The 23,470-nt window shown below is 45.4% G+C and overlaps 1 protein-coding gene across 6 annotated transcripts in view; it reads left to right on the forward strand.

Annotated features, from left to right (window-relative positions):
* Positions 1–23,470, forward strand: part of TBC1D12 (TBC1 domain family member 12) — a 97,173-nt gene that overhangs the window by 38,261 nt on the left and 35,442 nt on the right. For 3 of the 6 annotated variants that reach the window (XM_038411124.1, XM_043518741.1, XM_038411120.2), the window contains exon 3: positions 14,064–14,120. The exons of the other annotated variants lie outside the window; for them this stretch is intronic. In XM_038411124.1, coding sequence (XP_038267052.1) covers positions 14,064–14,120 — 57 coding nt within the window. The remainder of the gene's footprint in view (positions 1–14,063; positions 14,121–23,470) is intronic. 6 annotated transcript variants of the gene reach the window in all.

A 23,470-nucleotide genomic window follows, 5' to 3' on the forward strand; every position in this document is an offset into this window, starting at 1 on the left:
CTACTCTGAAACCTATCAAAATACTTTGAAAATGTTGAAATGAGATTTGTCAATACTTACAAATCAGAATTTTTTTTTGAGTTCCTTATTCCGTGACATTTCGATATTTCAGCTATAATTTAGACCTAAACTAAACATGTGTTTGGGTTTTTTTTTTTGTGTTCAGCTGTACTAAGTCAACACTGAGGCCTCTTTAAATAATCATAGCACTCTAAGCCCTGGTCTACACTGGGTGGGGGGAGGGTGTCGTAGCTGAAGTCTGCGTATCTTAGGCCGACTTACCTGGCCATGAGGACAGTGGTGAGTCAATCGCTGCTGCTCCCCTGTTGACTCCGTTTCCGCCTCTCACGAGCTGGAGTTCGAGTCGACAGGAAGTGCATTCGGGGATCGATTATCGCATCTAGACAAGTTGCAATAATCAATCCCTGATAAATCGATCACTACCTGCCGATCCAGCGAGTAGTGAATGCCTGCTGTAAGAGTTCAGAACCTGAAGATTTATCTTCACAGTATGCTTGTACAGTAGGCAGGTATTCCTGTTTCTACATATAGAGAAATTGATATCAATTAAATAGGGTTGCCCACCTCAGGTTTTCCTGAAGGCCACCCTCTGCCCTCTTCCCCCACCCACCTTTTTTGAGGTAGTTGTCTCAGGAAATTTGTAAGGGTGATCAGTACAGACTGTCAGCTGTCCTGTGTTACAGGGCTCAGGATAATCTCTGATGTCCTGGTCTCTGATGTATCAGAGATGGCAACCCTAAAGGATGTGCTCAAGGTCACAAAGCAAGTCAATGGCAGTCAGGATTTCAATTCAAGAGTTTGATTCCTAGTCATCTGGTCTGACTACTAGATTTTAGTGCAAACTGTTCTTCCACAAAAAATGGGATAGGTGGTAATATGAGCAGGTTGTCTCCAAAAAAAAAAAAAAGTCCTCCAGAAAATCTGGAAACTTGAGAACTCCCTGAAGCCACAGGTCCCAGAAATGTAATGCTGTCATGGGTATTGTCTTCAGAGAACTACTGAGATTTGAAAAATTGCCCTCTACACATGCAGAAAGTACTGCAAGGAAATAATTTTAAGAGTAAGTCTATTGTTTTTATTTTTGTTATACTTTAGTGCAGCAAATTGCATATTCCCTCTTTTCCAAAAGATTACCACTCATTCAGCTATAGATACCCACATTCTTCTGGTTAGACTTTACAGCTGTAAATGGATCAAAGGTTGAAAGTTCTTGGCAGGCTAATTCTCTCAGCTTACAGCTGTTGTCTCTCAGTTCTCACTGGATTTAAAACTGTACAAGTAGGATATGTGGTGCTTTTTTTTGTTGTTGTTGTTTTGTTTTTTCTGGATATCTCCCACCAGCTGTGCTTCCTTCCTCCCCTGTTTAATAAAGGGGAAAAATAGCAATCTTTTAGGATTAAAAGTGCCAAAAATGTGTTGAGTGTACTGAATTTTTTATTCTGATGAACTGTGACTACAAATGTAATTGCCAGTTTAAATAGGGGAACATATGGATTAACAGAAATCCTGACTAGTAAACTACACTTGCCTTCTCACTTTAAAAATCATTTTCCTACACTTTGAAATAAAATGTCATAAGATTGAAGCTGAAATGCATTTGCAGCATATGATGAATATAATATATTTTCCATTGGTACTGATTAAAGTAGCAGATCTGTTTAAGTAAAACTAATTTGCTTCCATTTTTTGAAAATACCTTATTCATTAGAAATGAGATATTTAAATGTTTTTGTGGTGAAAGTGACGTAGTCAAGTGAAATATTCATTGAGGCATTTAAATTCAGTTCTTGGTTTTTTATTAATGAAAATGTTTATTTGAAGACCAATATAATCGTTTTACCATAAAAGTAAAGCTTGAAGTGATTTCTGAACCCTGCTTGGGCTACAAGACAGAGATGGTATCTTTTTTTCATTCTTCTCATGTCTTTCTGTCTCTCACAGATGTACATCTTCATATTCTAAAGTAGCCTGAATTATCTCCTCCTTTAGCCAGGTAAAGCCTTTTTAGGAGCCTTAGAATTTAGAAAAAAATCTGCTTTTTTTATTTTAAGTCTCAGACACTCTAAAAAGCAGAATAGGAAATCAGTTCTAAAACAGTGCAGAAAAGAGCAGTAACCATTATTTACACTCACTCCTACGTGACCAAGGGTGCTAGCATTGAGCAAGCAATCTGACAAACACCAAATAGCACTTGTATGCTATTTTGTCATTGTCTTACAACTGATATCTGAAAAAAGTTAGGATTGTCAACAGGTCTCTGAAAATGGATATTGAACATTAGAGGTCATAATCAAAAGCGTAATGTGAGAGGGTTTCAATTAGCAAAAGTTGACGATGCTGAAGTGCCTACCTGAACTCTAATGAAGTCCTGACTCCATTGAAGTCAATAGTAAGATTCCTGTGTCTGACACCAATGATGGATGTTTGGAGGTTTGCCTGAAAAGTGTTCCTCGTGCATTTCTCTCAAAGAGACTTCTAAGATAGGGTCACACAAACTTGAATAGGGCCAAGTTTGTGTGTGTGTGTGTTAAATAAGACACAAAATAGGCAGGATCAGTATCCATGTACGTTGAGCTTCTCAACCCACCACAATAACTCGTCCCTCTAAATCCATACATGGCTTTAGTTAAGGTCACGTGACCCCCGCCCCCCCTTCCTTGGGAAAACCCAGAGGAAAATAGTTTTACAGTGTGCCCTGAAAATCAACAAATCCAGGTTTTTACAGATACTCCCACTTCCCTGGGACCTAAGTTCTAGTGTTGCAACTATTTACCAGAAACACTCCGCTGTAAGACGGTTCCTGCTTAAATAAAGGAAGGGGGCTGTTAGCTAAGGACCTCGGCATCTGATACAGCCCACAGGAAGAGAAGCAATCTTTATCTAAGGTAGGCAGGACTCCTAGCTATTTAGGAATTATTACAGATGAAAACCAACATCTTAAATATCTGTTTCTTGATGGAAGCCAGGGCAGACCATAGAGCATGGGTATTATGTGCTCCCTGCAAAAAGGATACACAACTGATTTAAATTTTTTATTAAAGATGTTAAATTATATAGTACACAGGTTAAGAAAAGAGTGTCTGTATATCTGGGTATAGTGCTTAGATTATCCACAAATACAAAATTTGTTTTTAAAGGCGTAAGATACATATAGTGCATAATCAGCAATAACCCAAATTTAGGTGAATAAATTTAAGAATACAGTTTAGACAACGGATACTAAAATGTTACATGTTCCTAGTGAGAGACTGATGGGAGAAGTTCCTGCAGTTTAAAATTTAGTTGATTTCAGGTAACTTCCACTTCTACAGTGAAGCTTTGTTGTCTTTCCAGTGGAAGCAGAAGGTACCAAACACATGCAACCATTCAACACAATCTTTGGGTACTGCTTCTGATTCCCTCTTTGTGGAGTTGTGCACTTTAACTAATATTTTAAAACTGTATCACTTGTTCCCAGACAGCCTAGAAACTAACTCTGACATTGCACTCCGTATGTTTTATAGAAATATGCTTCTGAATGTGAGTATAATGTAACTGGAATATGCCTTTTGCAGGGGGTCTCTTGTAAGGTATCATTACAAAGGTTATAACCTAATGAATATATTCATCCTATTTGTATGAATGATTCATTCTTGCATCTGAAACTAGAAATATGAAGTACAACTCTGAGGCCCTATTGTGATTATGCAGAGTGTGGGCCATTAATGGTGGTTTAGCATCTTGATGGCTCCTATTGACTAGAATAATTGATTGTAGATGGTTTATTTAACGGCAAGCCTTCCTGTGTATGTATGGGCCAGCCCATGGGTAATGAAGAGCGAGGCCTTATAGTGACATGTGACCATGTCACATGATACTGGAATCTATCTTAAATCTGATCCTTTTCTATTTAGAAGGAGGGGTGGGGACCCAGAGAGACAAAAGATTCCCGCCTTGTGCTCATGACTGGCAGCACTTTAGAGCACCCCTGCTTTCCACCTAAGATGTCTGCTGGAACTAACAAGCACTGTACCAGGGGAAAGGATTGGGCTCAGACTAGGAAGGAGTCTAATCTGTGAAAGAAGCTTATCTGAACATCTCTGAGAGTGAGATTTTTTTTTTAACCTGTAATCAGTTTCTTAATGTGTTGGGCTTAGACTTGAATGTTTTTGCTTTATTTTGCTTGGTGACTGACTTTGTTCTGTCTGTTATTACTTGAAACACTTAAATCCTACTTTTAATATATTAATGAACTCAGAATAAGTGATTATACCTGGGGGAGCAAACAGCTGTGCTTATCTCTCTATCAGTGTTATAGAGGGCGGACAATTTGAGTTTACCCTGTATAAACTTTATACAGAGTAAAATGGATTTATTTGGAGTTTGGATTCCATTGGGAGCTGGGTTTCTGGGTGCTGGAGGCAGGTAACCTGCTCAGCTGTTTTCAGTTAAGCCTGCAGCTTTGGGGGCGTGGACCTGACCTGGGTCTGTGTTGCGGTAGGCTAGCGTGTCTGGCTCAACAAGGCAGTGTTCTGGAGTCCCAGGCTGGCACGAAAAACTGTCTCAGAGGTAACTTCATCATGTCAGGTGACAGTCCCAAGGGGGTCTCTGTGACCGAACCCATCATGCTAACTATGTAGTGTAGCAGTAGCTGTGCCAGTCCAAGGATGTTAGTGAGCTCATCCACTGTGTCACTTTAGAAGGTAAATCGGAATTAAAGGCCAAGGCATTGGTGCCCCTTCTCACCTGTCTTCTTGTGTTCCCCACTTTCTGCCAGTTAACATCAACTGTGCCACCTCAACTCTCACTTTGCATGGGGTGAAACTAGGATTCTTTTGTAATACTTTGTTTGTTAGTAGTTTTTCAGGGTGTGTTGTGTGGTGTTTTTTTTTTTTTTAAAAAGATCTTGTGGTATCTTAAAGTTTATATTGTCTCGTTGTCATTCATTTTGCCTGTAGAAGAATTTTTCTTTTGTGGGTCTCTTCTCCCCTTTCCCTGTCACCTCTTCCCACCCCCCGAGATTGTTATGGCAGACAAACAAACACTTTAGTTTTTTGGTTTGGTTTTTAAGTACGGCCATCACTTTCAAATCTTGGTGCCTAGGCTTTTATAGGCATGTTTAGACACCTGAATAAGCATCCTGCAACACTTTTCAAAATCACTTTAGATTACTATATATTAATTTAGAAGCCTAAAGTTAGAAAACTTTTTGTCTAATTCCTGTGATGGTAAGAGTCCTGTGTCTGACAAATGTTTGGATGTTTGCCTGAGAAGTGTGCCTTGTACGTTTCTCTAGTAGAACCCTCTAAGGATCACAAAAACTGCTGATTCTAAAGGCGCGGTCAGCCACTGTCTGAGTAATTTATGACACGGATCTCCTCTCCTTGACTTTATACCTCACATCTGACTGGATGTATCAGCGTTACCAAAAAGGTATTGAAGTTGATGGAGGATAATCCCTCTTGCTGACTGCTATAAAATATATAGATTTCAACTGTTGTTTATGCGATAGAGAAGATTTCCTGTATATCTCGGAGGCTCTAAAGAAATAATACTCTAAGGGAAAGGTTGAGTCTCTGTGCTCATTCTTTATCACCTTTTTAAGGTCAGTTTAGTTGTTTGCACAATCTAGCTTCTCTGAAGGTAGGTAACATGAGAAAGTTAAGATTTCATCAGATCTGGGGGAGTCCAACTGGTTTTATGGATCCAGTTTTCTGACTGCGTGCTTTGTCTTGGCTGTTGCAGGCCCCTTTTTTTAAGGGCAGGACAGGAGGAAATGGATTTTTCTTTGAAACAGAGCCTTTCTTACTTTCTACTGGGAGTAGCTTCCATGTCTGGAAATCTTTAAGTTCTTCTTCGAGTGCTTGTTCACGTCCATTCCACATTAGGTGTGCGCGCATCACGTGCACGAGCGTTGGAAACTTTTTCCCTTAGCGGCTCCCAGTGGGCTGGCGGGGCCCCCCAACTGGCGCCACTGTGTTGTGCATATATACCCCTGCCGCCTGATCCCCTCCAGTTCCTTCTTGCCATCCGTGACGCAGTTGGAACAACCTCTCTCTTGTATGAGAGCAGTCCCTTAGCCTTTCTCTTATAGATAGCTGTTATCAGTTAGTTAGCATACACTTTGTTGTGGACACTTAAGTGATTAGGTGCTTGGAGGCTTCCAGCACCTGCCATGGGGCATGCTGCAGGCTCACAGGTTTAAGGCTTGTGCCACATGCCACAAGCCTATGCCAGTTAGTGACCTTCATGGCTCGTGTCTACGTTGCCTGGGGGAAGAACATCAAACTGAGCGATGTAAGATTTGCAAGGCGTTCAAGACAAGAACAAAGAAAGAAAGGCTTTCGTTTAAAGCAGTTGTTAATGGAAGCCGCATTACAGCCACTGCATTACAGCGCCCAATGCTGGCTCCAGCTTCCTCAGTGTGTAGTGCCCTGGAGCTGTCGGGGGACCCGGCACTGGCTAAACACCAAAAGTGATCAGCCCCATAGTGCCAGACTAGGCCCCGGCACCGCTTATCCTCCCCGGTGCAGCACGTAGCACAGCCAAAAGGAAGGCGCGGACTTCCCCGCATAGGAGGTCAGCTCCTTCCAAGATTCTGAGCACCGATACGAGTGGAAAGGCTGCTGTACCGGCGCTGGCACTAGCGGCTCCAGCGCCACAAGTCCCACCAAGCCCAGGCCTAAGTGAGCTCAGTGCTGACAATGGGCTTGAGGACTTAATGGATCAGCCCTCCACGCCTGGCACCTTTGAGGCGGCAAAGGACCTCCATTGAGCCGTCAGCGACGAGCCCCCTCCCGTACAGAGAGAATCCTCCGGCACCCATGCCACGGGTGCTGTCGAGGGGTAAACTGGCAATGGTGTGCTGTTCAAGGACACTGTCCTGGTACCGCTCCCAGAGTTGGTCCTGGTCAAGCTCCATGTCTGCGGACTCCCAGTTACCTGTGGTTCAGAAGGAAGTCACTGTACCGGGAGTGAATCGGTGTGATGAGGTCACGGATGAGGCATGATCCCCAGCACTGGGAGGAGTCAAGACGGCCCTTGCCGGAGGACTCCCTCAGGCTCCGATTCCGGGCCCAGGAATGCCAGTCCTGGTCCAGATCCCATTCCCAGTCTTGGGGATATTGATACCGGTCTTGCTCCCATTCTCGCTCCCACCGGCACAGAGTGTCGGCTCTGCCATGGCCTGCGTGGTCGGCATCGCTGCAGTTCGGCGCCGACTCCGGCCATTCCAGTCCCTCGCACTGTGCTCCGGACAGCAAGGACCCTCAGACGGGATGGCACCCCCAATGGGGGCCGCCAAGTCATTGGCCTTCCTTGGGCCTATCAACAGCACCAAGGGGCCCTGTCTAGGGCAAGCTACTCAGTGCAGCAGTCCTGGTCCCCGCACCGACGGCGCTGGAAGCCACAGTATCCAGGCCTCCAGCATCCCTCCAGGGTAAACCAGGGAGACCAGCACTGAGTCTGGTGCTGCCCCGAGGTCTCCTGCCTCAGTCTGAGCTGGAGGCCCCTCCTGCGGGAGAAGGGGAGCAGGTGGACCAGCCAGAGGGGGCCGAGCAGCTGCTAATCTCCTCATCCTCTCCAGATGAGGCGGTGGCAGGAACAGCAGTGTCTGGCCCTCCACCCATAGACCACAGAGCCCACCAGGAGCTACTGCATAGGGTCACCCAGAATTTGGGGCTGCAGGCTGAGGAGATGGTTGAGCAAGAGGACCCTATGGTGGACATTTTGAGCCCCGAAGGTCCATCTAGAATAGCACTCCTGCTCATTAAGACCATCCAATCAAATTGTAAGACTATATGGTAGACCCCAGCCTCCAGCGCTCCAACGCCAAGGGTGTGGAGCGCAAGTACTTTGCCCTATCAAATGGCTACGAATTTCTATTTTGCCACCCCAGTCCATGCTCCCAGGTGGTCTTGGCGGTGAATGAAAAGGAGCATCATGGTCAACAGGCCCTGGCACCTAAGGCCTAGGAGGCAAAACGCCTGGACCTTTTTGACAGAAAGGTGTACTTATTGGGAGGGCCTTCAGTTGAAGATTGCTAACCAGCAGGCCATCCTCAACAGGCATAATTTTAACTCCCGGGCAGCAGTGGGGAAGTTTTTAAGGACAGCCTCCCGCAAGCTTCCCAACAGGAGTTTACAGCCCTGGTGGATGAGGGCAAGTTAGTGGCTAAGACCTCTCTCCAGGCCTCCCTGGATTCAGCAGATGCGGTGGCCAGAATGATTGCGTCGGGGCTGGTCATGAGGCGGTCAGCGTGACTGCAGGAGTCAGGCCTGCTGCCTGAGGTCCAGAGTACACTCCAGGACCTCCCCTTTGAAGGGTCCGGGCTCTATTCGGACCAGACAGATGCAAGGCTGCATAGCCTTGAGGACTTGAGAGCTACACTTAAGTCGCTAGGTATGCACACCCTGGTGATGCAGAGGAAGCCCTTTAAGCCACAGCCTCCCCCTCAGTGTTAGTACCAGCTTCATCATAGGCATGACCCTTACCATAGGCGAGACAGGGATAACAGGCGATGGCACAATAATAACCAAGGTCAGCACAAATCCCAGCCGGGCACTAAGCCAGGCTTTTGAAGGTAGGCTTGAGGACAGTGTACTAGACCAGTCTCCGGATCCGTCCCCTTGTTTCCTGAATCACCTGGCCCATTTCTCCCGTGCGTGGTCCAGCATTACTTCGGACTGTTGGGTCTTATGCACGGTACAGAATGGGTACTCGCTGCAATTCTTTTCCCTCCCTCCCACCCACCCCCTTCCCTGTCCCTCTTCAGGGACCTCTCTCACGAGCATCTCCTAGAGAAGGAGGTTCGCTCACCGCTACAGATGGGGGTGGTAGAGGCGATGCTGCACGGCCTAAGGAGGAAAGGTTTCTACTCCCGGTACTTCCTCATCCCCAAGGCCAAAGGGGGCCTTCGTCCCATTTTAGACCTGCGAATGCTCAACAAGTTCCTGGTCATGGCCTGGTTCCGCATGGTCTCTCTGGGCACCATCATCCCTTCCCTGGATCTGGGAGGCTGGTATGCTGCCCTTGACGTGAAGGATGTGTACTTTCATATCACTATCCACCCAGCTCATTGGCGGTTCCTGCGCTTCACCATGGGGCCAAGAGCATTACCAATTTGCGGTTCTCCTGTTCGGTCTAGCCGCGGCCCCATGGGTGTTCACAAAACGTGTGGTGGTGGCGGCTGCCTTCTTGCGGAGGCAGAGAGTCCGGATTTTACCCATACCTCGACGATTGGCTCCTGACGGGTCGATCCGAAGCGGAAGTGTGGGGACACATGGAGGTGGCCCTCAGATTGTTCGGTGAGTTAGGGCTCCTGGTCAACAACTACAAGTCCACTCTCCTGCCCACGCAGAGAGTGGAATTCATAGTGGGGGTTCTGGATGCAGTGCAGGCCAGGGCAAGCCTTCCAGTATCCCACTTCCGAGCTATCCAGCAAGCAGTGGCCTCCCTGCACCAGTTTCCAATGACAACGGACAGGTGCTGCCTGCGGCTGCTGGGCCACATGGTAGCATGCATGCACGTGGTCAGGCATGCTAGACCGGGACACTGCAGGCATGGCTTGCTTTGGTGTACCATACAGGCAGGGACCCCCTGGACTTGGTAGTGATATCCCCAAGGGACGTGCTGGACTCCCTGTGGCGGTGGCCGTCCCTACTGGTGGTTTGTGAAGGCATCCCCTTTGCCTCCCCACAGCTGGACCTGACACTGGTGACGGACGTGTCAGACCATGGATGGGGGACTCACCTGGGGGACCTTAGGACTCAGGGCTTGTGGTCCGGAGCAGAGCGGTCGCTTCATATCAATGTGAAGGAGCTCAGGGCGGTTCGTCTGGCATGCCAGACCTTTCACGCCACTCTGAGTGGTCACAGCGTGACAGTTCTGATAGACAACACTACTGCCATGTTTTATATAAACAAGCAGGGTGGGGCCCGTTCCTCGCCGCTCTGTTGCAAGGCTCTCTTCCTTTGGGACTTCCGTATAGCTCATGCCATTCTTCTCGAGGCGTCCTATCTCCCTGGGGTGCGAAATGAGCTGGCGGACTACCTCAGCAGGTCGTATCGCATGCACGAGTGGATGTCGTGCTTTCGCTCTTCTGCAGGTGGGGGTTTCCCAGGGTAGACTTGTTTGCCACCGGGGACAATGCCCAGTGCCCGTGTGGTCCAGTCGCAGACGTGTTTGTGATCCTGTGGGGAGGGGGCTTGATGTATGCATTTGCCCCGCTCCCCTTGGTACACAAGGTCCTGCTCAAGGTACACAGGGACAGGGCAGCAGTGATCCTCATCAACCCAGTGTGGCCCCGCCAACATTGGTATATAATGCTCCTAGAGCTGTCGGTGGAGGCCCCGGTAGCCTGCCCCTACACCAGGACCTCATCGCGCAGGATGGTGGGCGGTTTCTCCACCCTGATCTGTAATCACTTCACCTGACGGTGTGGAAGCTCTGTGGCTAAATGCCTTGGAGAGCCCGTGCTCCCTTCCTGTGCAGCAGATTCTGCTTGGCAGTAGGAAACCCTCTACCAGGGCTATCTATATGGCCAAGTGGAAAAGGTTCTCCAGTTGGTGTGAGCCCCGACAGGTGCAGCTGTGCCAGGCCCCGGTGCGAGCCATTCTCAAGTACCTCCTACACCTCAAGCAGCAGGGGCTGGCCCTGTCCTCACTTAGAGTGTATCCGGCGGCCATCTCCGCCTTCCATCTGGGGTTTTCGGACTGCTCGGTGTTTTCCCACCCAATGGTGGGACGGTTCCTTAAAGTATTGGAGAGGATGTTCCCATACTCTTGCCCTCCAGTCCCTCCTTGGAACCTTAACTTGGTTCTCTCCAAACTCATGGGACCCCGTTCGAGCCCCTCGCTACCTGCTTCCTACTCCACCTTTCCTGGAAGATGGCATTTCTGGTGGCCATTACCTCGGCCAGAAGGGTGTCCGAGCTGAGGGCTCTCACCTCTGAACTACCGTATACAGTGTTTCACAAGGAAAAGGTGCGGCTCCGGCTGCACCCCAAGTTCCTCCCTAAGGTGGTCTTGCGATTCCATTTGGGCCAGGACATTTGTCTGCCGGTCTTTTTTCCAAAACACCATGTGGACCCGAGTCACTGCAGCCTACACGCCCTGGATGTCTGTCGAGCTCTGGCGTTCTGTTTGGAGTGCACCAAACCCTTTTGTAAATCTGCACAGCTGTTCGTGGCTGTAGTAGAGGATGAAAGGCCTCCTGGTATCGGCGCAGTGGATCTCATCTTGGATAACAAGCTGCATCCAGGCGTGCTATGAGCTCACAGGTGTTCTGCCCCCGGCGGCCACGGCCCAGTCGACCAGGGCGCAAGCGACTTCCACTGCTTTCCTGGCACAGGTCCCGATCCAGGAGATCTGCAAAGCAGCCACCTGGTCCTCGGTGCACCGGTCAACCAGCAGGCCAGAGAGGAAGCGGCGGTTGGCAGAGCGGTCCTCCAATCAGTTGTTCTGTGATTCCTACCCTCCTCCAGAGGTAAGATTTGTGATCCACCTAATGTGGAATGAATATGAACAAGCACTTGAAGAAAAAAAAGTTATTTACCTTCTCGTAACTGTTGTTCTTCGAGAAGTAGTGTTCATGTCCATTCCACCACCCACCCTCCTACCCCTCTGTTGGAGTCGCCAGCAAGAAAGAACCGGAGGGGGTCAAGCGGCAGGGAGTATATATGCACGGCGTAGTGGCGCCAGTCGGGGGGCCCCGCCGGGAGCCGCTAAGAGAAAAAGTTTCTGATGCTTGTACACGCAACGTGTGCACACCTAATGTATAATGGACGTGAACAATACATCTAGAAGAACAACAGTTTCGAGAAGGTAAGTAACAGTTTTATCCTGGAGTTTCATCCATGTGCGTGGGACTGTGATCTGTCTTGATTCCAAAAGATAGCAGATCCAGTAAAAGATTTTTTTCAAAAACATTTGCCGAAGGATTTAATGGCTATTTGTTCTGCTAGTTCAAAGATTTCAACATGGATTTCAACTTGGTCTTCTGTTCTGTCTGAGTTCATTCTACCCTCTTCTATGGTTTTGTGACCTTTGGATGGATGACCAGTAATTCCAAGTACCTTCATATCTACTGAAGCTGCCTCACAGTTCATTCCATCTTTCTCAGTCTAGAGAGATGATGATTTGCCACATGCAGATGACTCATTTTGAAACATTGGTAATTATAGCTATTGTAGGGAGAAATAGTTTTTAAAGGAAGAGTTCTATTAAGTAACATGTAACAGTGAGTATGTATATACGTTACAAATTAAATTGTGGAATTTTTTTATACAAACTTATTGGTAAATGGGGTACTTTATCAAGGACATAGAAAACCTCTCATATGGAAGAGATTGAAAATTCTGAAGTTGCTTACCTTAAGCAAATAAGAGGGAACATTATACAACTTTTTTATTCAAAAGGTAGATTGGTACTTTTCTACCTGTCTCATCACATGAGAACAAATATGTAATTCAGTGAAATTAAAAGGTGGGAAATTAAAAATGAATGGAAGGAAATATTTTCACACATGTAATTAATCTGTGGTACGTACTGCCACAGGAAGTCACTGAGGTCAAGAATTGAAGATTTGAAAAGGGACTGGATATTTATATGGACACACAAGGTTATAAAGAATATCCAGTTACATTTGGAAGGAATATATTAACAGCCTTGAAGCATGAGGTTTAGTCAGTCTAAGAGTCGGAGATTATCTCATATCTATTGTAGGGTTTTTGCTTTTTTTCTCTCTGAATTATCAGGTACTGGAGTAGATGGACACTGGATCTTGCCTAGTATGGCAATTCCTGCATTCCTATAAATCTCTATTAAAACCTCTCTTGAGGGGGCACTAGAAACAGTAATGCAAACGCCTGAGTTTACAGTATGTTAACAATTAACATGATCATTGAGCACTTATTCTGAAGTTAGCTTTTAAGTTCAAGGACTGAAGAGTTAAGGTTTTGGATTTGGGAGTGTATCTGTAAAATGTTGTGAAGACGGGTATTTTGGAATAGAAATTACCTTTATTTGCTATCTGTTTAGTGTCGGCTTTTTAGAGATTTGTGGTTAGATTTTTTTTTTCCTTAATATCTAGCTTTATTTTGAAAGACTTGTAGCTGAAACTTGTATTACTCAGTGTAAGTAACAATTGAGTCCCTCCCCCCCCATTGCCAGCAATCTGGATTTGAATAAATTCAGAGCCTAAATCTGTCATTCAGGTGACATGCTCGTTCTCTGTGAAAGGTACTTTTTCTTGAACATAATGGATTTTACTGATGCCAATTCCAAAAAGGTAGATCTTGTTCTGATGTATTGACAGACTGATGCCATAGTGTCAAAAAGGGAAAAAAATGTGATACGTGAAGTTTTTAATCTCTTTTCAAACTTAAGTTAGCTTGATTGTTAGCTACAGTTAATTACTAACATTTCTAGTAGAGATAACTCTCTTCTTTTTAGAGTGGTACCAATTAGATCAGCTCTTGAATACTACTTAATCGTCATTTTTGTCAATCTCTTAATCTTTTGTTTCCACGCTGTCTTTTACAATAGGAGGCACAAAATTGGTGTGACATTGTACATGTGTGTTTCTGCTTCATGAGAGGCTAATAGTTTAGCAGATATGTACATCCCCAGATTCCAGTAATGGAGAGAGAGTTTATAATTGTGGAACAGACAATCTGCACCCTTGGCCACAGAGTTTACGCTATGAAGTGCTTGAGGTTTTGGTCCCAGAAAAGAAGAAATGTAAAAACTGGGTTGGAGTGAAAGAGGAGTAAGAAAGGAGAAGGAAGACCTGTCTCAGAATGAAAGCTCTATGACCCCCATTGCAACACGTACAAAATTTGAGTCTTTAACACGTGAGACCTCACATCTGTGCTACACCCTGGTATATTTGGGAAAGGTAAGGCAAGCCCATGTTAGGACAGATAGCATCCTTGCCTCAAAGTAAAAAGTACTTTAGGAATAGAGAAAGCTGTGGAAAAATGGGTTTTAACATGCATATTGCAATATTTGAATGACTTTTTTTACAACTTTTTACTAAGGCTTTACTTCTGTTTTTCTCATTAGGATGACAGTTCTGGCAGCGTTACATCAGTATCTACTTTCAATCTGTTAAACACAGGGGTATGGAATTTAATATATTCTTTCTGGTCACATTCTGTGCCATGCATGGGATTGTTTAGCAATCATTAAAGTAGAATGAACATCACATTTTCATGGTAGCATGAGTAGTTATGGCACTAAATCATCCAGCCATTAGATACCATTAGCAACAAGTAAATTTCACACTCATTGACCTCACTAATGTAATTTAAGAATTGATATAAAATTGCCACTGCTTTTTTACTAATGTACCAGTTAATTTGGACTTAAATAGCAGAAGGTATATAGTAGGTTATAGTCCAAATGAAGAGTTTCAACAGAACAGTTTTTTGCTATGTGTTTGGTTTCACCTATCAGGAAGCAAAATAGCGTTATGGTGTCTCAAAAAAATTCTCTGGCTGCCATCTTTGATTGCATAATTTTTTGTTTGTGTGCTTCCTGCAAGCATCTTTGGACCAACTGTTCCTGATGCAATGGCTGCCTGTCAAGGTATCTGAACTCATAAGAAGCTTTGACAGGATTTAATCCTTGATTTTTGGAGCTCTCAAATCATGCAAGGGCAGAAATTCTTCCTGGGGGAATTGTCCTTCCCACCCTGACTTCTCTCAAACCAATTTTAGATGAATAAGTGCCCTAGATTCTGATTTTTGCATGCATTTTCCAAACTTTAGTGGGGTTTCTTCTCCAGACTAGTTTCCTCTCTTGTGATGACAGTTTTGGTTGATAAGGATCTAAAGTACACCAGCTTGAAGATGCATCAGGATCCAGACTGCCCCTCACATGGAGCAAGAGTCCATTCTGCACTCTTGCCACATTGGGGGTCAAAGTTCTAAAGTCTCAGCCTGAGGAGACTTTTTTCAAAAGACCCTCCCAATAATTAAAGCACAAGAACCCTTTAAGTTCCATTTTCAGCATAGCTTCCTTTGAATGAGAGAGTGTGGACTTGAGGCCTCATGATTTTGTCCCACGGCAAATTAATATGCAATCTCTCCAAGACCCAGACATCATAATCTCTATCCTTAGGATGAATGACAGTGTTAAGTTGCCCATATAAAATCCACTTTTTTCCACTGACTTGATGATTTCTCCACTGGATTCCGCTGAGAGGAAGGTATGGCATTCACCTTTGGAATACCACACACTTGGGCCTTCATAACTTTTGCTCTACAACTGAATGTAGTATCTTCCTTAAGTTTCTTCTCTTCAAACGCCATCTCAAGGCACAATCTTTTTTTTATAGATTCTGCCTGGCTCACCATCTACTTTATGTAAAGCAACCTCTGATGCTGCCATTTTTGCCACAGATCTACAGGCTTTAACATCTTCTTCCCTACCCCCACACACAATTTATGCTTCTATGTGTTACCACCTTTTTGGGGTGGACTGATGGTTTATCATTTGAGCCACCGTAGATATCTACATAAGGAAGTTGGTGATAAACAGTGTCTCCCCGTGCGCCCCCCCCCCATTGTTCAGGGTTCCCAGCTGCCACTTGTCCTTTTTGATCTCAGATTCTCATACTTTGGTCACAGAAGTCCTCTGCAAGAGAGCCATCATGTTATCTTTCCCAGAAGAATTATCTCAATGTTTTCGACACTCCTCTTCTGATTGACATATGCACCATGGGGACTTTCACCCCTTCCTACATCTTTTGCTGTCTCATAGATTCATAGATACTAAGGTCAGAAGGGACCATTCTGATCATCTAGTCTGACCTCCTGCACAGTGCAGGCCACAGAATCTCACCCACCCACTCCTATGAAAAACCTCATGCATGTCTGAGCTATTGAAGTCCTTAAATCATGGTTTAAAGACTTCAAGGAGCAGAGAAGCCTCCCTCAAGTCACCCATGCCCCATGCTACAGAGGAAGGCGAAAAACCTCCAGGGCCTCTCCAATCTGCCCTGGAGGAAAATTCCTTCCCGACCCCAAATACGGCAATCAGCTAAACCCTGAGCATATGGGCAAGATTCACCAGCCAGATACTACAGAAAATTCTTTCCTGAGTAACTCAGATCCCATCCATCTAATATCCCATCTCAGGGGATTTGGCCTATTTATTTACCCTGAATATTTAAAGATCAATTACTTACCAAAATCCCATCTCCTCCATAAACTTATCAAGTAGAATCTTAAAAACAGAGATCTTTTGCCCCCACTGCTTCCCTTGGAAGGCTATTCCAAAACTTCACTCCTCTGATGGTTAGAAACCTTCATCTAATTTCAAGTCTAAACTTCCTGGTGGCCAGTTTATACCCATTTGTCCTTGTGTCCACATTGGTGCTGAGCTGAAATAATTCCTCTCCCTTTCCTGTATTTATCCCTCTGATATATTTATAGAGAGCAATCATATCTCCCCTCAACCTTCTTTTAGTTAGGCTAAACAAGCCAAGCTCCTTAAGTCTCCTTTCATAAGACAAGTTTTCCATTCCTCGGATCATCCTAGTAGCCCTTCTCTGTACCTGCTCCAGCTTGAATTCATCCTTCTTAAACATGGGAGACCAGAACTGCACACAGTATTCTAGGTGAGGTCTCACCAGTGCCTTGTATAATGGTACTAAAACCTCCTTATCCCTACTGGAAATGTTTCTCCTGATGCATCCCAAAACCGCATTAGCTTTTTTCACAGCCATATCACATTGGCAGCTCACAGTCATCCTATGATCAACCAATACTCCAAGGTCCTTCTCCTCTTCTGTTACTTCTAATTGATGCGTCCCCAACTTATAACTAAAATTCTTGTTATTAATCCCTAAATGCATAACCTTACACTTCTCACTATTAAATTTCATCCTATTACTATTACTCCAGTTTACAAGGTCATCCAGATCCTCCTGTATAATATCCCGATCCTTCTCCGAATTGGCAATACCTCCCAGCTTTGTATCATCTGCAAACTTTATTAGCACACTCCCACTTTTTGTGCCAAGGTCAGTAATAAAAAGATTAAATAAGATTTGGTCCCAAAAACGATCCCTGAGGAACTCTACTGGTAACCTCCCTCCAACCTGACAGTTCGCCTTTCAGTAGGACCCGTTGCAGTCTCCCCTTTAACCAATTCCTTATCCACCTTTTGATGTTCATATTGATCCCCATCTTCTCCAATTTAACTAATAATTCCCCATGTGGCATGGTATCAAATGCCTTACTGAAATCTAGGTAAATGAGATCCACTGCATTTCCTTTATCTAAAAAATCTGTTACCTTTTCAAAAAAGGAGATTAGGTTGGTTTGGCACGATCTACCTTTTGTAAAACCATGTTGTATTTTGTCCCATTTACCATTGACTTCAATGTCCTTAGCTAATTTCTCCTTCAAAATTTTTTCCAGGACCTTGCATACTACAGATGTCAAACTAACTGGCCTGTAGTTACCCGGATCACTTTTTTTTCCTTTCTTAAAAATAGGAACTATATTAGCAGTTCTCCAATCATTCGGTACTACTCCTGAGTTTACAGATTCCTTAAAAATTCTTGCTAATGGGCTTGCAATTTCAGGTGCCAATTCCTTTAATATTCTTGGATGAAGATTATCTGGGCCCCCCCGATTTAGTCCCATTAAGCTGTTTGAGTTTTGCTTCTACCTCAGATATGGTAATATCTACCTCCATATCCTCATTCCTATTTGTCATGCTACCATTATCCCTAAGATCCTCTTTAGCCTTATTAAAGACTGAGGCAAAGTATTTGTTTAGATATTGGGCCATGCCTAGATTATCTTTAACCTCCACTCCATCCTCAGTGTTTAGCGGCCCCACTTCTTTTTTCTTAGTTTTCTTCTTATTTATATGGCTATAGAACCTTTTACTATTGGTTTTAATTCCCTTTGCAAGGTCCAACTCTACTCGACTCAGATGGTCCTACAAACAAACTTTTGTATAGAGATTCCGAGATCTACTATTCAAGCTGTTCAGTGGACTTCAGGGAATTCCTCCATGTTTTCATGGCTGTTGGTCTGCTTGCATTATCCTTGCTTTGCCCTTGGGGATTTTTCTTTGCAATATAGTATCTGCTCTTTTGGAGCCTAGTTAGTCCATAGTGGCTTCATCTTGTCAGTTCTGTTTTCAAGCTTGTGCTGAGATAGTGATTACAACTGTATCCGACCTAAAAGACCTCTTCATCTGCACTAAACTGGCTTCTCCAAGACAGGGTTCTAATTTACAAAGCCCACAATAGGTCCTTAATCAACCATGGGAAAGTCTCTCACCTGTCTTCCTCCCAGGAATTACATCACTTGTGCATGGGTTGCCAAAGCTTTCCTTTCTCATGACACACTTCTCACACTTTAATCCTCCCAGGCTTAAGGTGTTTCCACGCATTTCACCCAGTCAGCATGACTTTTGTCTATCTTGGGAGGTTTTGTGTCCTCTATGAACTTGCTCCTATGGGCAATAGTACACTATTGAGGAAATTCTGCACCACTGCGTGTCCCCTTGCAGATTCTCTTTGCTTCCTGCATCACCACTTTCTGTGGGGAAGTAAAGAGAAGCTGCATCAGTGCTCGCTCACTCCTCCCCGGCAACGCGGGTGTGTCAGTTTTTGGCAGCCAGGGAAGAGGTAAGTCACTGCATAGGGGGTGTGGGTATAGGTCTGGGGCCCACTCTGGCTGCCCAGGGATGTTAGTCCTGAGGAGGAGGGAGACTGAGTTCTCCATTTCCCCCTCTCCTGCATACAGTAGCTGAGTCTGGGTTAGATCAATCCCCAAAACCCCCCCTGGCTGCAGGAAGCTCTGTACCATGGGGAGGTGGGTTGGCTGAGGGGGGAGTTTGGGTGCGGGGGGGAGGGAGGTTGGGTGCAGGGGTCCACGTGCGTGGGGGTTGAGTAGCTCCCCCTACAGTGAGCCCTCCCCCACTTGGCTCTGTTGCTCCTCAGCCATGGGGAAAAAGCAGTCACTGTAGGGGGAGCTTCTCCCTCTGTCTGCCCAACCCCTGTACATCTGGATGACACCCCCCCCATCCCGAGCATCACCACCGCCTGTAACCTCCCGCACCCAGAACCCACCCCACTGAGCCTCACCCATGCATCAGGAGCCCCCCAGTACACAGACCCCCCCCAACCCCCTGCATTAAGATCCTCACCCCCACTAAGTCCCAACCAGCTGCACCCTGACCCCAACCCTACCAAGCTCCACTACCCTAGCAGCCACATCCCCAATGAGCCCCCCCATCCCAGCCCTCCCCGCTGAGCCCTAACCATTTCCACTTGGATTCCCCTGCAGAGTCCCATTTCCCCTGCACCCAGAACCTCCCAATGAGCCCCTCCACCCACCCTCTACTAAGATGTCTTCACCTGGATTGTGCCACACAGAAAGAACTCTGGTACTCTTGAAGAAATTATATCCCCAAAATAAAAATTTTTAAAATTCTGCAAAGTTCTGCATATTTTATTTGTTAAAATAACACAATATAATCACATCATTTTCAATTTGCTGACCAGTGTTTTTAAATAATTTTGATGATTTATTTAAAAAAAACTTGTCAGCAAATAATTGAAAATGGTGTGATTATGTTGTTGTTTTGACAAAATATGCAGAAGTTTGCAGGGATTTTAAAATGTGTGCAGAGTTTTTTATTTTTTGGTGCAGAATTCCCTCAGGAATAGAACATGCATGTCCTTTCAGTCCCTTCCTTTCTTGTGATCAGATGGAAATTGCTTTTCTCTTGGGAAGAGCCCATCTGTTCCCCTGGCCTGATGGGAACACCACCCCCATTTTATAGAGTGTCTACCTTATCTGCCTCCTCAGAGTCTTACCTGCATCACTTTAGATACATGTCTCCTGGGCTGGGGAGTAACCTATTTTGGGTTTATGCACTTTTGCACCCTAGAAAATTAGAAGTTGAGCTTTAATGTACTCAAGCTTTTGGCTATCTGCTTGGTTCTTCTGACCTGGGAGCCAGTGTTTCTCAACACATCTTCTGGTTCAGTAAAACACATCTAGGACCAAAGAATATAGGCCATAGTTACAGGAAGCAGGACTCTGTCCTGAGAAGCAGTGGTTCTGAAAAAGGTTAGGGAGTAGTGATGGATAATCATTTGAACATGAGCTCCTGTTCAAAGCTGTGGCCAAAAGGGATAGTGCAATCCTAGGATGTATAATTAGGGGAATCTTGAGTACCAGTTGAGAGGTTATTTTACCTCTGTCTTTGGCACTGGTGCAACCGCTGCTGGAACGGTGTGTCCAGTTCTGGTGCCCATAGTTCAAGAAGGATATTGATAAATTGGAGATGCTTCAGAGAAAAGCCACGAGCATGATTAAAGGATTAAAAAACATGGTTTATAGTAATAGACTCAGGGCTCTCAATCTGTTTAGCTTAATGAGGAGGTTAAGGAGTGATTTGATTAAATCTATAAGTATCAGCATGGGGAAGAAATATTTAATAATGGGCTCTTCAGTATAGCAGAAAAAGCTGATCCAATGGCTGGAAGTTGAAGCTAGGCAAATTCAGACTGGAAATAAACTATATTTTTAACCATGAAGTCAATTAATCATTGGAACAGCTTACCAAGGGTTGTGGTGGATTCTCCATCAATGGCCATTTTTTAAATCAAGAGTTGGTTTTTCTAAAAGATATATATACACACTCTAGGAATAATTTGGGGGAAGTTCTCTGGCCTGTTATGCAGGAAGTCAGACTTAAAGATGACAGTGGTCCTAAGTTCCCTCTAAGCTGCGTGGCCACCCAGCAGCCTATCAAGGGCCATGCAGGCACTCAAGGCTGAGGCGGGGAGAGATGCTCTCCCTCAGCCCCAGAGCTGCTGTGGTGAGAGAAGGCTGCGGGGTGGTCCTCTCTCCTTGCCGTGGCCCTGGGGCAGCCTGCACCCCAACCCCTCATCCCCGGCCTCATCCCAGCCAGAGTTCTCACCTCCCCATACCCCAATCCTCTGCCCCAGCCCTGAGCCCCTTCCCACATTCCAAACCCTTTGGACCCACCCCTGCCCAAAGACCCCTGCAGTGGTCTTTTCTGGCCTTGGAATCTATTAATCCATATGGGAAGGCAGCAGTGGTGCTGAAACATTTTTGGTAGTGGGGGTGCTGAAAGCCAGCCCCCTTACCCTTGTCCATACCCCCCCCCCCAGAGCTGAGGCTGGGAGCAATGCTATGTCTCCAGGAGCAGGGGGCTGAGGCTGTGACCACAGTTGGGGGCAGTCGTGGGGCTGGGGGCAGTTGTGGAGCCAGGACCAGAGCCACGGGCAGAGCTGGCAGCCAGGACCCCGTATGTGGGGCCAAGAGCCCCTGTCCCCTATCAACCCCTGCCCCCTGACTGCCCCCCACAGAGCTCTGACCCATCCAACCCCCCCTGCTCCTTGTCCCCTGACTGCCCCCCCACCGCCTATCCAACCCCCCGAACCTCCGCCCCATCCAACTGCTCTGTCCCCTGACTGCCTCCCAGGACCCCCTCCCCCTTATCCAGTGCCCCCCCTTAACATGCCACACAGAGCAGCAGGAGCTTGCAGCCCTCCCACCTGGACCGAGCCAGCTGCGCTACCTGTGTGGCAGCAGGGGAGGGGAGCTCAAGGGCTAGGCAGGACAGTTCCGCGGATGTGGCCTGTAGTCCGTAGTTTAGCCACCTCTGGTTTAGTTGGTTTAGTTTAGTTTATTTGAAGACCACTTATATTTTATTTTAATGTAAGCCTTCTTTAATTGCTTTGCGTGGTGCTATTTATATCATTACCACCCATAACTCTGCACTGACAGAGTTTGATATAAATTTTTTTATGTCCTTTTACAGTTTTATTAAAACTGAGCGGAATCCTGTTTATACAGTTGAAGTTGATAAATAAAGATAGCAGCGAGAATGGGTCTATTAAAGCTTTACATAGTCTGAAAGATAGAATGCTACCTAACTGCTAAACGCTTGCCATTAGGCTTGCCTTTCAATTTCAGTCTCTCTCGCATATCTGTTAGATAAGAGTTTTACCATTACTATAAATTCCAATCTCTTTTTCTCTGGAATAGACATTATACAAAGTAATGGCATTTTAAAAACTCGTATAGGAAAATCTATTCCTGAACAGTTCTATTTTAAAAAAAATTGGTTCTTGTCTCATGTTCTTGTGGTGACTGTATCTTTGAAAGTGCTGTGAAGTGTGGAATTCTTTCCAATTGGGTCACCAATCAGCCTTAAACTTTTTATCAAATGAAGACTCTAAAAGAACTATGTGAACTCATTAGACAATTCTCTACCCTATATGAATTAGCTTAGAGTCCTATCTGTTGATTTTAATAAGAACATCGGGTATAATGAGTTTGCCAGTATCTGCTGTGCCCCAGAAAAGCAGTCTAATTGAAGACTAATGATATAAAAATCAGAGAGGTATTTAGTTCAAAATGACAGCAGTGAACCTAGAGAAAAAAGTGTTAAAAGCTCACTGTGTTACATAGCAAGCTTTTTGGATTGTGTAGAGCTGTTCTATTGCTTCAGTTACAACAGGGGGTGAAAGTGACTTGATCTGCTATAATCTTATCTGGGAGTTATCCTAGGGTAAAGGTCTGACCCAGCCTTATGGCTACATCTAAAGATGCAGTCTGTCAGATGGAATTGCTCTCTGGTTTCAGAGTTGGCTTCCCCACACAGTTAGGAACTACCCTTCCCCTGAAGTTTAAGCATAGGGATACCACAGTATAGTGATTATAAAAAGATAGACTTTACCATAAAAGTCTATCTTCTAACAGTTTAAATTTTGAGGTCATACCTGTGGGAGTGCTAGACCACATAGTTCTAATCCACTGTCACTCGGATAATTTAGCCACTAAAATACTATTTTGTATTAATTTAGTTAATTTGGACTTTTCTTGGACTCAAGCTAGAACAAACTTTATGGTGGTGTGGCCAACCTGAGCCTGAGAAGGAGCCAGAATTTACCAATGTACGTTGCCAAAGAGCCACAGTAATACATCAGCAGCCCCACCATCAGCTCCCCCCCGCTCCCAGCGCCTCCCACACACCGGCAGCCCCGCTGATCAGCGCCTCCCCCTCCCTCCCCGCACCTCCTGATCAGCTGTTCTGTGGCATGCAGGAGGCTCTGGGTAGAGAGGAGCGAGGGCCCTGCAGGCTCAAGGGATGGGAAGGGGTGGAGTGGGGACAGGGCCTGTGGCAGAGCCAGGGGTTGAGCAATGAGCACCCCCTTGCACATTGGAAAGTTGGTGCCTGTAGCTCCAGGCCCGGAGTTGGTGCCTATACAAGGAACCGCATATTAACTTCTGAAGAACTGCATGTGGCTCTGGAGCCACAGGTTGGCTACTCCTGCTTTATGGCAACAAAATGCATGTCACTGTTTTCAATGAAAATTGGTGAATTAGACAGCTGTTTTAGCAGCATAATGACTGTCCGTTTCCAATATTATGGACCTAAGTTTGGATTTTAATATTGAA

The sequence above is a fragment of the Dermochelys coriacea genome, chromosome 7, assembly GCF_009764565.3.
Source record: "Dermochelys coriacea isolate rDerCor1 chromosome 7, rDerCor1.pri.v4, whole genome shotgun sequence".
In the NCBI taxonomy this organism is placed as follows: Eukaryota; Metazoa; Chordata; order Testudines; family Dermochelyidae; genus Dermochelys; species Dermochelys coriacea.